Here is a 13,981-nt window from a genome sequence, read left to right as displayed (position 1 = left end):
CTCCAGAGTGTGTGAGGAGTGCAGGATCAGCTGCTCCTGCCCCATCAACACTGACAGCACTTTTTGGGACCTGGCAGTGACTCCAGACCAGGGAAATCCTCTGCATTGCCCAAGTCTTGTTCTTGGCCCACATCAGCTCAGGCCACACTGCAATGCCCAAATCCAGCCCATTTCCTGTACACTTTTCCACAGGATCAGTGAATCCATGTTCCCATTGCCCCATCCTTCTCCTTGCCTCCCAGGACACATGCAGCCCTTCTCACACACCATCATTACCACTCAGCCATAACAAAGAATTCTGGTTCAAGGCATGAGAAACATGGATTTACTTGGATTTTTCTTTAGATCTGGCTGTTGAAAGGCTCCAAACCTACAGTGCTTCCTATGGATTGTGGGAATTGGGGCCCTGAAGCCTGTGTGCCACAGCCAGCTGGGCCCTTCCATAGGAGGAAAGGTCAGGTTTTTAAAGTTCCCTGAGGTTGATCAAGTTGCAATCACCCAAGCCCCAGAAAGAAACAAAGAGAGTGAATTTGTGCCATTAAAATAATGTAAATTCCCCAAGTCTGACTTTTGGGATGTGCTGGAGTTTTGCTTTCACTGGCAAAAATAAATTTTAAAAAATGACAATTTGGTTCACTCTTTGCCTATCCAGCTTTGCTGGGGAAGGGTTTTGTCTCCTTTGCTGCTGAAAACCAAACAGACATTTGGAAAGATGATCCCTGTGGGATTTAGGGATGTTTGGGATGCTCAGTCAGTGGGATGGTGCATCCCAGAGCCTGTGCTGGATCAGGCCTAAGAACAGGAGTTTGATGGAAAAGGGGTTTTTCCAAGTTTTTCTAATGGAGAAATGCAGCACAATTCCTTTCCCTGGAATTCCAGGCCTGGAGCTGCTGCATCCCTCAGGCCTTGTACCTGCCCAGGTGCTCACGGGCAATGATCACTCACTGGATCTGTGCTGTGCCCTCGTAGATCTGCAGGGAAAACCAAAGACAGGTGAGTCAGCAGCTGGGAAAGGTGTGACCAGAGTCTGCACACCTGTGACCCCTCCCTGCACCAAACCAGGGGGCAGGAAGAGGGAAAATTGGAAGAATTAGTGTGACAACGACCTGTAAGATGCAATAAGCACATAGAGGTGCATGTTCAGTGCAGCAGGGATTCTCCAGGTATCCAAACACCTTCCCCAGTTATCCAAACACCTGGCCCAGCACAGGAGAGATCCAGGGATCCCCCAGGTAGAGCCCAAAGCAGCTTCAGGACAACAGAATTTGGGGATTTCAGTGTTTCTGCTCCCAATCCTGCCTGAAGTTGCTTTGGCAAATCATTCCCATTCCTGCAAATCCACTTTCTCTGCAGTCACAAAATCAGGATAATATTCCCCAAACTGCACAAAGGTTCTGCAAGTACAGCTGCTGGAATTGTAAGATCCAACCCCTTTCCCAAGGTCTTGCAGGAATGGAGTGGAACAGGAAAAACACCCCAAAATTTCACACTAAATCAGAGTAATTTGAACAATTTCAAAACCTCAGCATGCCTGGCCATGCTTTGATGATTGCATTGGGTGATGGAGGATCTTGGTGGAAAAAAACCCCAAAAATAGGAAAAAGAGCCCAATTCTGACAAAGTCTCATGGCTTGTTCAGTTCCTCCCTAGCAGGACTGAAATCAGGACTGAGAACTTTTTAATTCCAAACATCTGCTTTGTGTCCTTGGAGAAGGAAAAATTCCTGCCCGATGAGAACAGTTGGAATTTTAAAGTCAGCTGCAAAAGAAATGTCAGCCACCTGGAATCTCAGCAACTCTGGTCACTTGCTGACAGGTCAGGGTCCATGTGTTCCCTGAGACCTGCTTGGATCAGTTCCAGCCAGTCATTGTTAATGTTGGAAAGAGGGAAAAGGTGAAGGTCACTGGATTTCCTAACGAAATTAATTTATTCCTGCTGAATAAAAAACTTGAACCAGAAGAGGAATTCTGGCATGGAATAATTTCTTGGCAATAACACTGCAAAAAAAGCCCTGGGAATTAGGGGTGTTTGTGGGCTGAAAATGAAGAAATATGACCTCATTTTTTGTAATTTTGGAAAATAAACCAATAAATAAATATCTGGATAAGTGAATCACCATGGGCTGTGCCCCATGGCTGTTTCTGCAGCACAAAGAGGCTAATTAATGCTAACTAATTAGTCTGTGCACATCAGTGCTGGTGCCATCTCAACCAAAGACCTGTGAGTGAAAAGTTAAGAACTTCCCTGCTTTAATACCTTTAAATCTTTTTAGGCTGCATCCATCCCCATTGCAATTAACCCCCAATTAATTACTTTGCATCGAGCGCCCACATTTCCACGGAGACCCCTCACCCCCTCCCGCTCACCTGGTAGATTTTAGCATCCCTCATGAGCTTCTCCACGGGATACTCTGTGTTGAAGCCATTGCCCCCAAAGATCTGCACAGCATCTGCAGTCACCTGGTTGGCGACGTCGCCGGCGAAGGCCTTGGCCATGGAGGAGTGGAAGGTGTTGCGGCGCCTGGCGTCCACCTCCCACGCTGCTCTCTGGTAGCCCAGCCTGGCCAGCTCCACCTTCATGGCCATCTCAGCCAGCAGGAATGCCACAGCCTGTTGCTGGGAGAGGGGAGATAACACTGAGGTGAGCCTCAGAGGGCTGTGGTACCGTGGGATTGTTGGGGTTGGGTAAGATCATTGAGGTCAAGCCTTGCCCCGGCACCATCGTGGTCATCAGTAAAATTGTCTCCAGGTGTTACAAGGATGGGGGCTCTACCAGAGCCAGGCCTTTCTGGGAATAAATCTTCCCTAATATATAATTTTATCTTAATTTCTTAATTTGAGGATTTAGTGCACTTGGAAAGCTCTGCTAAAGGATTTCTGTGGAATTAGGATCTGTGTTGGATCAGAGTCCCTGTCTTAGGCTGCAATACAGGATGTGACCAAAAGCGTGGATTCTATTACCATCTGTTAAACTAGGTGGGGCAATCATCTTTATCTTTTCCAAAACCCATCCAGAGGTATCTTCTGTTAATGGGCCATTGAGTCCCACTGTACGACTGATCAAATTATATCATCCCACTGGGAGATGCTCCACCAGGGGGAGCAGTCAAGCATTCCCTACCTAGATAAAAACTGAGATTTGGAACACCAAAGCAACCTTTTCCCACAGGATGCCAGAGGATAACCAGACTCTTCTACATCATCACTGGACCTTTGGAGTTACTGCACCCTTCTACAGGACCACTGCTTCAACTGAGCCACATCTTTCACTCCAGGAGGATTGAAGCCACCATTTAATGGGACTGCTACCAACACCCTGACAGATAAGGTGTCAGGTTGGATTCTGACTCTGTCAGTTTTTGGGTTTGTTCTTTCTAATACTTTATTTCTATTTTAAGTTTTCCTTGTAAAGAACTGTTACGCCTATTTCCATATCTTTGCCTGACAGGCCCTTAATTTCAAAACTGCAATAATTTGGAGGAAGGGTGCTGACATTTTGCATTTCAAAGACACCTGCCTTTTACACTGAGACCCTCTCCCACACATAACTCCAAACTCACCTCCACAATGGGTTTCCCAAAGGTTTTTCTCTCCAGTGCGTACCTCGTGGCCTCGCCCAGCGCTCGCCTCGCTGCCACCTGGGTGGGCACAGCGTGGCACGAGCAGGATAAATTCCCTTTTTGCTCTGTCAACAGCCCATTCCTGTACTCACTGGAGGCCTGGTCTTGTTGAAGGCGCCCATGGCGATCTTGAAGCCGGCGCTGTCTGCCATCAGCACGTTCTCCTTGGGGATGCGCACGTCCTCAAAGATGATCCCGCGCGTGTCCGAGCAGCGCTGGCCCATGTTCAGCTCCTGGGGAAGGGAGTGCCACTGACCCACATTCTTCACAGGTACAACCAATTACAGCCTTTAGCTCACTCAAAGAACAAAGGAAGCTTTTTTACCTTAGAAAAACACTTTGGTTTTAGCTAAAAGCCAGAGCGACAAGAAACACCAGTTTGGCCCTGTAAGTCCCTGACCTGACACACCTGAGCAGGTCACTGACTCCGTATGGGAGATAATTCTGGAACTGGAATACCTCCTTTGGCCTCTTCTGGTTCAATTTATCCTCTGGAAGATTCAATTCTACATATAATTCAATTCTGTCCTCTCACATGGGAGAGAAAACAGTCAAGAACCCACTTGCAGCAGCTGTGAGACTCAGCTGTGCTGCTAAAAGACAAATTAATGAATAAATCAGGTTTTCAGGTTCCAAATGTAAGCAAAGAGAGAGAAAACCAGGGCCTTTGTAGTGCCTCACTTGGGCAGAAACAGCTGAAATTGCAGCAAACCAAGTGATTTTGGGGAAAGTTCTGCCAACACCTTCATTCCCCCGGACATCCCTGTCAATTCCATGTTCTCAAAGGTTCTTTGGCAGCTGAGCAAAATTATCTGCTTTAGGCCCTTCTGAGTAATTCTATATCTGAACTCATACAATTACAATTCTATTGTCATTATATCTAATTATATATATTACGATATACTATAATTTCTTAATATATGTTATTAAATATTATAGTATATAATATATAATAGATATTATTATACATTATTACAGTATTTTATATATAATTATATATTATTAAAATATCTAAGTTACATATATAATAATATATAATTTCATATATATATAATTATTTGTATTTTTATATATATATATGTAAATATGATTATTAAATGAGCCTTATGAACAGTTTCTGGGCACTGTGAGAATTCCAATATATCTATGAGCCCTGACAAGGTTCAGCCATTTTCTTTCCATTGCAATTCATCCTTTACTGGTTCAGGAAGCAGCAAGAATTCCTGGTGAGTACCTTCCTGCCAATCTGGATGCCAGGGGTGTCAGCCTCCACAATGAAGCCTGTGAAGGCTCTGCTGGCTGGAGCCCGGGGGTCAGGATCAGTACGGGCCAGCAGGAAATACCTGGGGAGGACAGAGATGGGGGTTCAGCTCAACTCCAAAAATCAGACAGTTCAGGGCAAAATGCTGAGTGGTTTTGTCCATATATCAAGTGGTAAGGTAACAACTCTTTTTAATTGGCCCTTCAAAAAAAAAAAACACAAAAAACCAAACAAATGAGAGGGAAGGAGTGTGAGGAACACAGTGTTGTCTGGGCATCTCTTCCTGCAAAACTAAGGTTTAATGGAATTCCCTCAGGTAAACCTGCAAAGCTTGTTCACCTTTTCCATGTGTTGTAAGTCTCAATATACCCCTCAGCCTCCCAAATACCCAAAAATAAGCCAGTTCTCAGCAGGTTATTCTCTAAGGGTTATTGTAGAGGGAATGCAGCATTGTATGCAAGGCCTTTTCCTCTGACTTGAAAATATTTCCATTTTACTCTTCATGGTATCATTTGTAAATTAAGTTTTTGTGTCAGCAATTGCTGTCAGTCCCATTTAGGGGGCTCAGGAACATTCTGGGAGAGTGAAGAAATTAAACAACTTTCATAGATAAATGTATAAAATTCTTCCTCTTGAAGAGTTTGTGTGTTGTGGTGGCAAGAGTGTAAACCCTGAGGAAGGGTCTGTGCTGCCCTCTCCAGACCCTGCAGCACAGCTCAGGCTCTGTGTCTCCTTCGAAATGTTTTACCTTCAGACAATTCTACCCCAGAGTTTTTCTGTTTTCCCTGTGAGCGGGAGGCATTCCCAGCTGAGTCAGAAGCAGCTGATCCCTGTCTGGGAGCCAGGTCAGGGTTTGGTATCCTGACATTTTGGAGTTGACTCTACCTCCCTGTCCCAAAGGGAAAGTGAAGGGAACTGCATCTGGTTTCAGCCCAAATGAGCTGTGACATCATCGAGCTCAGGTGTCATCAACCTGTTTCCTCTTTGGGCACCCACAGCACTGGGGCTGTGGTGCCTCTTCCCAATGACCATGCCTTGGGTTTTAGCTTTGATATTTTTCAGAATCTCTGCTGCTTAGTGTTGTAACTCAGACTTCATGTTAGGTGTTAGTAAATTCTCTTCACAGGGGAGTTGGACAAAACAATTCCTTTCTAGCTGGAGAATCAAGGACAACCAATATCCAAAAAGCAAAACAATGGTGAGGGAAAGGGGGCAAGCCAGGGGACTGAGACTTCGTAGCCTGGGGCTGTGCTTGGATAATTGACCCCAAGATGTGGATGAACCAAAACTTACAGAAGTGTGAAAACTCATGATCAGGACCCATCTTGGATTTGATTTGGGTGTAGCCCTTGCACTGCCCAAGATTCATCCTTTCAACAAATGCCTATTTTACTGCTTTTGCTCTCTCTGATCTCTGTTCCAGGTCACCTTTCCCAAGCAACAGCGACACACTGGAACACTCTGCTTTGCAGCATACCCTTAAAGAAACCCCAGTACAGACCAGTACTGCCACAATAAACACACCAGTTGGCCTTGCCATCGTTGGTGATCCACATCTTCTGCCCCTTGATCGCGTACTCGTCCCCTTTCCGCTCCGCCCGCGTCCCGATCCCGGCCACGTCCGAGCCCGCGCCCGCCTCCGTCACGCAGTAAGCCTGCAAGAAACAACCCCAGATCCCAAGGAAAATACTGTCTGGGTTTGGGGGCAAAAGAAAAATGTGGGGAATGGATTTGTAGAGAGCTCTCAGGGACTGAGAGAAGGCTCACACGTCTGTATGCAGACCCGAAGATGAGAAATTCTGATGTAGAAATGCCGTGGAATAGGACAGGTATTGCTGAGGGAGAAATGGAGCTTGAAAAAAGCTTCAAAGGATGGCCTTGTAAATAAGACTAGATATTTTTGAGATGAAAGATGCATTGTAATAGAACCCAGGAGGGGTAATTTTAGATGAGATGTATTTTACAGCATGATGTGACAAAAGCTGATAGGCCAAGGAACAATTATAATGTATTGCAATTAGGGAATAGTTGGCTTCTAATTGTGATGGCGTGAATTATAACATCTGTATTGTCTCATCCTTCATATGAGACTGAAAATGGAATAAAAGTTTTTTAAATGCCTCTCAGTTGCCCCATCTCCAGGTCAGAAAAGGGGAAAATCCAACAGGAAACCACAAAATCATTGTGGAATTGTGGGCAATGACCGATCCTGGTCACACAAACATCTGAGGTTCATCTGTCATTAATTAATTACTTAAGTAATGGGATTCCCTGATCAAACACACATCAAGGGTTCCTCTGTCATGAATTAATTAATCAATACAATTCCCTGGTCACACTCACACACATCAGGGGCTCCTCTGTCATCCTGCCCAAGTATTTTTTCTGCTGCTGCTCCTTCCCAGCAATGATCACGGGCATTTGCTGGAAGGGAATGTTCAGAGCATTAACCCATCACCTCAAGGGCCCAGAGTCCAGTTTGGAGCACCCAGAGCCCAGTTTGGAGAGCCTAGAGCCCAGTCTGGGGGCCCCAGTCCCAGTTCTGGACAGGATCAGGACTCACCCCCAGGGAATTGGCCTCGATGGCTGTTTGCACCCCAGTGCATCCACATGCCAGCTCCTCTGTGATCAGACATGCCCCAGCCCACCTGTGGGGGGAAAGGAGGCAACTCAGGGGGGGTCTCAGGTGCACAATATTAATGATTTGCAAGAATTTATTATCCCAAATGCCCCCCATGGGCACCGAGTTTCATCAGAAATTCTCCCTTGGGAATGCTTTGATTGATATTTGTGTTATTTTGTTTCTTTTCATTGAAATCAGATGATTTAAAGGTCCCATTTCACCATTGTCAAGGGGTTAGTTTTGTGCTCAAGGTGGGACAAGTGGCACAGAATGGCCAGAAGGTGCCACCAGGATCTGTCACTGCTTTAAGGGCCACATTGGCTCTGATTATATCCCTCAAATCCCTTTTTCCAGAGGCAGAGTTTAGTGCAGCAGATACCATTTTACCTGAGAACTTTGAACCACTTCTTCCCTTTCCTGTGCCCTTCTCTTTTCCTATTTTGAATTTCATTTGAATCCCTGGTTCCATGACCTCCCACAGCTCTTCACACCAGCCTCAACTTTTCCACACCCACCACCAGTCTCATCAATACAAAACTGTCCAATATCCATATCCAGCCAAACTGTGCTGATGATTTCCCACAATGAAACCTGATGGTTTTTCAAATTGATTCCTGAATTTCAAGTGATTTGTACCCATTCTCCCTTTCACTGCTGGGGGTTAGACAAGGGGACCTTTAAAGGCTGCTCTTGATTCAAACTTTCCTGTTATTCTCAGGCTCTGCTGCAGAAACTCAATTTTTGATACCAGATACACCAAATCAATCAAAAAGACCCGACATGGCCTGCTCTGGACACATCCCAACTCCACTTTGGTTGGTAAAATAGCGGATCAGAAATGTAGCATTTTTTATCTGTGCACACTGGCTGCACCTTGGCTAAACTGGGAACTGATCCTCAGGAATGAGCCCTTAAATCCCTCCTGAGGGAGGATCAAAGGAAACCCTTGAATTTCTGATGTGGGGATCATAAGAATTGAGATCATGGGAGACAATCTGGTCACAAATTACTACATCAGAATCTAATTCCTTGCCTGATCCCATCCAGCCTCATCACACCCACGTGTTCCACCTGTCCACAGATTGCTTTGGGATTACTGCAGTGTGCTGCAGGTAATTTTATATGTAACCCATAATTTCACACTACAACCTCCTCCAAGGCCTTTCCAAGGTTTGTTTTAGGGATTAAAGGGGTCACACCCACCGCAGTTCTCTGGGATGTGGGAATTCATCAGCCCAAGCTCCCAGGCTCGTTTGATGAGTGGCACAGGATACTGAAACAGGGAAAATCATGGTTGACTATCACAGGTAAAATTTCAAATTTTGGGTTAAGAGAAAAATCTGTTTTTTCCTCCTGTGGGGTGGATTTACCTCCCCAGTCCTGTCATACTGTGCAGCTACAGGAATAATCTCCTCCAGAGCAAATTTCCAGGCAGTAGCTTGGAATTCCTTCTGTTCATCTGTCAGTTCTGTTGAATAAAATAAGGCAAAATAGTCATGAAGAAACTCAACTTCCTCCTTCCCCCTGAGCTCTGAGAAATGCCCACAACAGCATTAGTTATAAAATTATTCCAAAACTACTGGAAATGGAGCAGAAAGTGTCAGGTAATAAAATGCTTTTACCAAAACATCTGTTGAGCATCTGCTGCTGCCCCAGAGAATTTGCTGTAATGGCTCAGGTGTGGAGAAATTTCTGTGTCACATCCCTAGAACTACCATGTTCCCCTGATGCTGCTCATGGTCATTTTAATGGCTTAAAAGCCAACAGGACTCCTTTTTTTCTTTTTTTTTCTTTTTTTTTTTTTTCCTCAGTGTGAGATTAAAAAAGCTCAAGACAGTAACAAAAAAATGAAGAAAATCTCTGAAATATCATCCCCTGTCCTTGCACTGGAAAGAAAATGTCTTTTGGTTTTCAAATAGTTTTTATAAAAAGATTAGAAATCTATTCCAAATAATGGGGAAATTTTGGAAATTCCTCCTGAAGTGCAGTACTGTTCCTTGGGTTTTTTGCTCAGTTGTTTTGTTGGGGTTTGTGGTGGGCTTTCTTTTTTTGTCGGTTTATTTTGTTCCTTTGTTTGCATTTTTCCCTCCCTGCTCCCTCCCTTCCCAGCCCTGCCACACTCACCAAAGCTAAACCCATTCCCATGTTTGCTCAGGTGCACATTTTGGGCAGGTTTGCTGGAGTAGAACCTCAAGCTGGGCCAAACCAGGGTCTGGAGCAGCTGCAGCGGGAAAGGACCATGAGAATGAGAGAATATCCCAGAGCAGAATGTCCTAGTGCAGCCCCACAGCCCAGCAAGGGACACAGGCTGTGACAGGTGGCACATAAGGAAAAAAAGCATGGAATGCTGAGCTGCTGAGTCAGCAGTGTGTGTGCACAACTTGGCAATGCCCACAAGGTAAAGTTTAATTTGTGGCATTTTCACAAGACACATGTGTTGCAAAACTGTCATTTCTCACCCATGTTTTCCCTTTTTGCTGAGTTTTCTTACCAAACTGCTGCCACAGGTATGTAAGGAAAACAGAACAACATCACATCAGGAAACTCCCAAGTGTTTCAGACATTGTTTGAAATATAACTGACAAAAAGATGAGGTAGAAAAAATGACAGGGTATTGTAATCATTGTAATCATCATTTAATTGTTTGGGCTTTGGTTTGGTTTTGCTGATCCACTTCTATGCAGCATCTCCACCAAAAGGTTTAGACAAAACTAGGAAAAGCCCAAAATTCTCAACAAGCCTGAAAGGGTTTTTTTTGGTTTTTTTTGTTTTTTTTTGTTTTTTTTTTTTTTTTTAGGGGGAAAAAAAAGCTCCCAAAGCTGCGTTTTGAGTGTGTTTTGAGATGTTTGGTCTCAGGGCGAGGTTAAAGGCATCACTAAGATGACTCTGGACACATCAACACAGCTGGGCAGGCAGGGAGATCTCCCCAGGGGAAACAGAGAATGCCAAGAGATCAAAGTTCTCCCACAGGGACGAGGCACTGGAGGGTTCCCAGTCCGGTGGGGTGGGACTGGTGCTCCCTGGGGTCACTTCCCACCCAAACCAGTCTGGGATTCTGGGATTTGGGCAAGCACCTGCTCCCTCCATCAGCCACTCCACGGTCAGACCCAGCTCCTCGTGCCTGCTCTGCCCCCAGTGAACCCCAAATCCCGGTGCCAGCAATGCCACCCATTAGATCACAGTTGCCCCCGCGGCTCCCGCTGTCACCGTGACACTTGAGGCAGGTGGCCACCCCCACCGAGGGACACCGGAGGGACATTGGATGGACACGGCTGAGCCGGCGACCTTCACCTTTTCCCTAATTCAGGAACGACGAGGAGACAGAACTGCAAGTGCTGACGCAGCTCCCGGGGAGCGCGATAAAAGGAATATTCCCGATAAAAGGAATGTTCCCGATTTCCAACAGGACGGGCACCGACCCCCGGGGGGAGGAAGGGAAGGGCGCGGGAGGGGCAGCGCGCACCGACCCCGATTCGAGACCGCCGCCCCTGAGGCTGGCAGCGCCGCCCCAGCCCCAGCACGAAGCCGATTCCAGACCCCCGCGATGGAGGTTGGCGGCCCCAGCACGACCCCGGGCCTGTCCCCCTGTCCCGATTCCCCCCGTGCCCCCCGTGCCCCGCTCACCCGGCGGGCGCTGAGCGCGGACATCGCGGCGGCGGTGCCGGAGCTGCGGGACGGGACGGAGCGGGGAGATCGCACCATCCCCCGCCCCACAACCAGGCGGTGTCCCCCGAAAAAGAAGGTGCGCCCCGAGTCAGGCGGTGCCCCCCGAACAAGGCGGTGCCCCCCGAACAGAGCTGTGATAATTGATTCGTGTTAATCATAAAAGTATTGTGTGGGAGCCCAGGGCATACCTCTGGCCTCCTTAAAGGTCTCAAAACCTCCCTAGCAAAGGTCTCAAAAACCTCTAAGTGAGACCCTAGTTTTACAAGTGCTAAATTCTAACCCCTAAAAAAAGTTGTCAGCACAAAAAAAAAATATAAACAAGCTGCCAAAATTAGTAAAGTGTAAATTAAATTATTAAAACGTAAATAAATAAGATTTTTAAAATGTTTATAATAAGGAACACGTAGCCAAAATAAAAAATTTAAAAAGTAAACACCTTTTCCTCCTTCTTCTCCCTGTCATCCATGTTAAGTAACACGTTAGCACTCTTAAATTAAATAAAATCAAAGCTAGACCATTTAATAAAATTGTATTTAAAAAATTCTGTAAACATGTAATACGTAAGACAAACTATATAAAACAAGCCCTGCATTCACCAAGCAAATTCCACCATAAATGCCAAGCTGAGCAAACCGCTGCTGGCCAAGCAAAAAGTCCCAAAAATAAAAAATAATAAACAATCCCTAAAAAAAAAAACAAAACAAAACAAAAAAACGTCTCCGGCAATCTCTCTTCGGCTGCTTCAGAGAAAACCAGGGTTTGAACCACCTTCGTGTCCCTCTGGGGTGATCTCGGGGCAAAGGAGAAACCCCAGACTGGGACAGTATTGGGGTTTGTATAAACCAGAATACTTAAGTCCGAAATGAAGCATGAAACTAAAGAAAGGAAAATATATGATTAAATAATTTTGTTTCAAATCCTCCTGTTATGAATATCATGTTTCTATATAAGTTGTATCTACTGACAGCTTGCAAAACAAAGCTCTCAAACAGCCCAACAGATTCTGCAAAATCAGGTTTCTTGCCTTTGTGTAATCAATTGTGTAATCTATCCCTAAGAGCAGACTTCCTGACTTCTGCCATTTCCTTATCTACCAAGAGCAGATGGGACAAATTGTCTAGAGACTCACATCGTCCAGCGAGCCCACCGACCACCACTGCTTACCCGGCAGAATTATGACAATAAAAAAAGAGCGGTTATTGATGACTAAAGGAAACCATGGAGTTGCAAACCAAAGTTCGGTGGAGCATGGAGTGGGCTGTGACCCCTCTGCCTGCCCAGCTCTGCTTGCTCTGTCTATGTAAAATAAAGCAATCTAAATTTTGCTGAATATCGAGACTTCTGTTTCTTATTTATAACAGAGGGATGTGCCCCAAACAGGGCAGTACCCCCGCATCAGTTGGTGCCCGACAGGAGTCCCGGGAACCTTCTGGATCTGCACAATTCTCTAACAGAGACTGCAGCCAGGAAAGGGTCCGGCTGTGCTCCCAGGGAACAAGGGACAGACAGGGGAAAACGTCCTCAAGGTGTGTTAGGGGAGTGTAAGGTTTTTCAGGAAGATTAATCCACAAACACCGGAGGTTTATGCCCAAAAGGGAGACAGAGGGGGCTTTTAGTTTATTTTAATAAAGGGAGAGAACATGGGGCATTCTCCTGGGATCTCTCCAATTTTTTGGAGGACACAGCCTCCTTTTTATCCTCATTTCCCAGCCGCATTTCCCTCTCTCTTTCACCATTGGTTGAAGTACTTGAGAAGTCCAGATTTCCCAGAATGCCCGATTCGTAAGATTCCCATCTAATGTGCAACCTTTCCTATTAATTTTTAATTCTTATAGAATTCATGGTTTTCCCTCATCGTTTCTGACATCTTTCAATCTCCAATTTCATCTATCAGCAAACCTACAGCTTGTTTGTAAAGACAAATCCCTCATTCCTCCCAGTCCACAAAGGAGACAGAGGAGTTCTGCAGCTTTATTCCAATCAAGGGAGAGTCCACTGGCCCATACACCCATGGGATCTGTCTGTCTGTCTGTCTCTCTCCCTCTGTCTCTCCCTCTGTCTCTCTCTCTCGGTTTTGGAGGGTGCAGCCTCTTTTTATTCTGAGCTCCACTACATGTAGCTCTGTTCCTTTTGCCATTGGCTGAGGCACCAGGAAGGTGCAGCTTTCCTGAACCACATATTCCCCCCTTGAACACGTGTCTCCATTTTGCCCTGAAGTTCAGAAGTTCAGGCTGTCTGGGTTCTGTGGGTCCACCAGCAGTTCAGACCGTCTGCAGTACACTCGGTGTGGACCCGTTCGTCCCATTACCCAACAGTTCAGAAGCTCAAATTGTCTGGGTCGGGTTGCCGGGGTCCTGTAACAAACTTGCCCGGATGGATGTTCCTAGAGACATTCAGATCCATGTAGAAGACATTACACTGATTTCTATGACATTTGTGAAGAACCCCGCAGCCATTCTTTCCACATGGAGTCTCTTGTGAAGATCTTTTCCCATCAGGACAAAAACGATGGGGATGGAGGCAGAGCGGATGGAGTGGGCTGGGGTGGAGAAGGTTGGCATGAGAGTGGAGGAGGATGAGGATGGAGGAGGGTGAGATGCGATTGGAGACGGATGAATGGGGGTGGTACGTGCAGGAACAGCGATAAAAGGGGGAAGGAGGCAGAAGGGATGGGGATGAATGAGCATTGAAGTGGAAGGGAATGGAGATGGGGATGGGGGTGCGGATGGGATGAATGAGGATTCGGGGGTGGACGGGGGCGGCAGGCGGGTGCGGGTGGGGGCTGGAGGGAGGAGGCGGTGCGGGAGGGAGG

The 13,981-nt window shown here is 46.1% G+C and overlaps 1 protein-coding gene across 1 annotated transcript; it reads right to left on the bottom strand.

Moving 5' to 3' along the window:
- Nucleotides 1-585: 585 nt before the first annotated feature.
- On the bottom strand, nucleotides 586-11,209 carry LOC306815123 (medium-chain specific acyl-CoA dehydrogenase, mitochondrial-like). The gene is given in 13 exon segments (XM_079331748.1): nucleotides 586-941; nucleotides 945-971; nucleotides 2,367-2,615; nucleotides 3,560-3,637; nucleotides 3,712-3,852; nucleotides 4,854-4,962; nucleotides 6,405-6,535; nucleotides 7,224-7,304; nucleotides 7,444-7,528; nucleotides 8,703-8,776; nucleotides 8,874-8,971; nucleotides 9,628-9,724; nucleotides 11,128-11,209. Coding segments are annotated over 13 exon segments (1,290 nt in total). The 5' UTR covers nucleotides 11,206-11,209; the 3' UTR covers nucleotides 586-899.
- Between the last annotated feature and the right edge of the window lie 2,772 nt (nucleotides 11,210-13,981).

This window comes from Erithacus rubecula (assembly GCF_903797595.1).
Source record: "Erithacus rubecula genome assembly, contig: scaffold_100_arrow_ctg1, whole genome shotgun sequence".
Taxonomy (NCBI): Eukaryota; Metazoa; Chordata; class Aves; order Passeriformes; family Muscicapidae; genus Erithacus; species Erithacus rubecula.
Note: the sequence above shows the minus strand (reverse complement) of the source record. Positions and strands in the feature narration are given on the sequence as shown.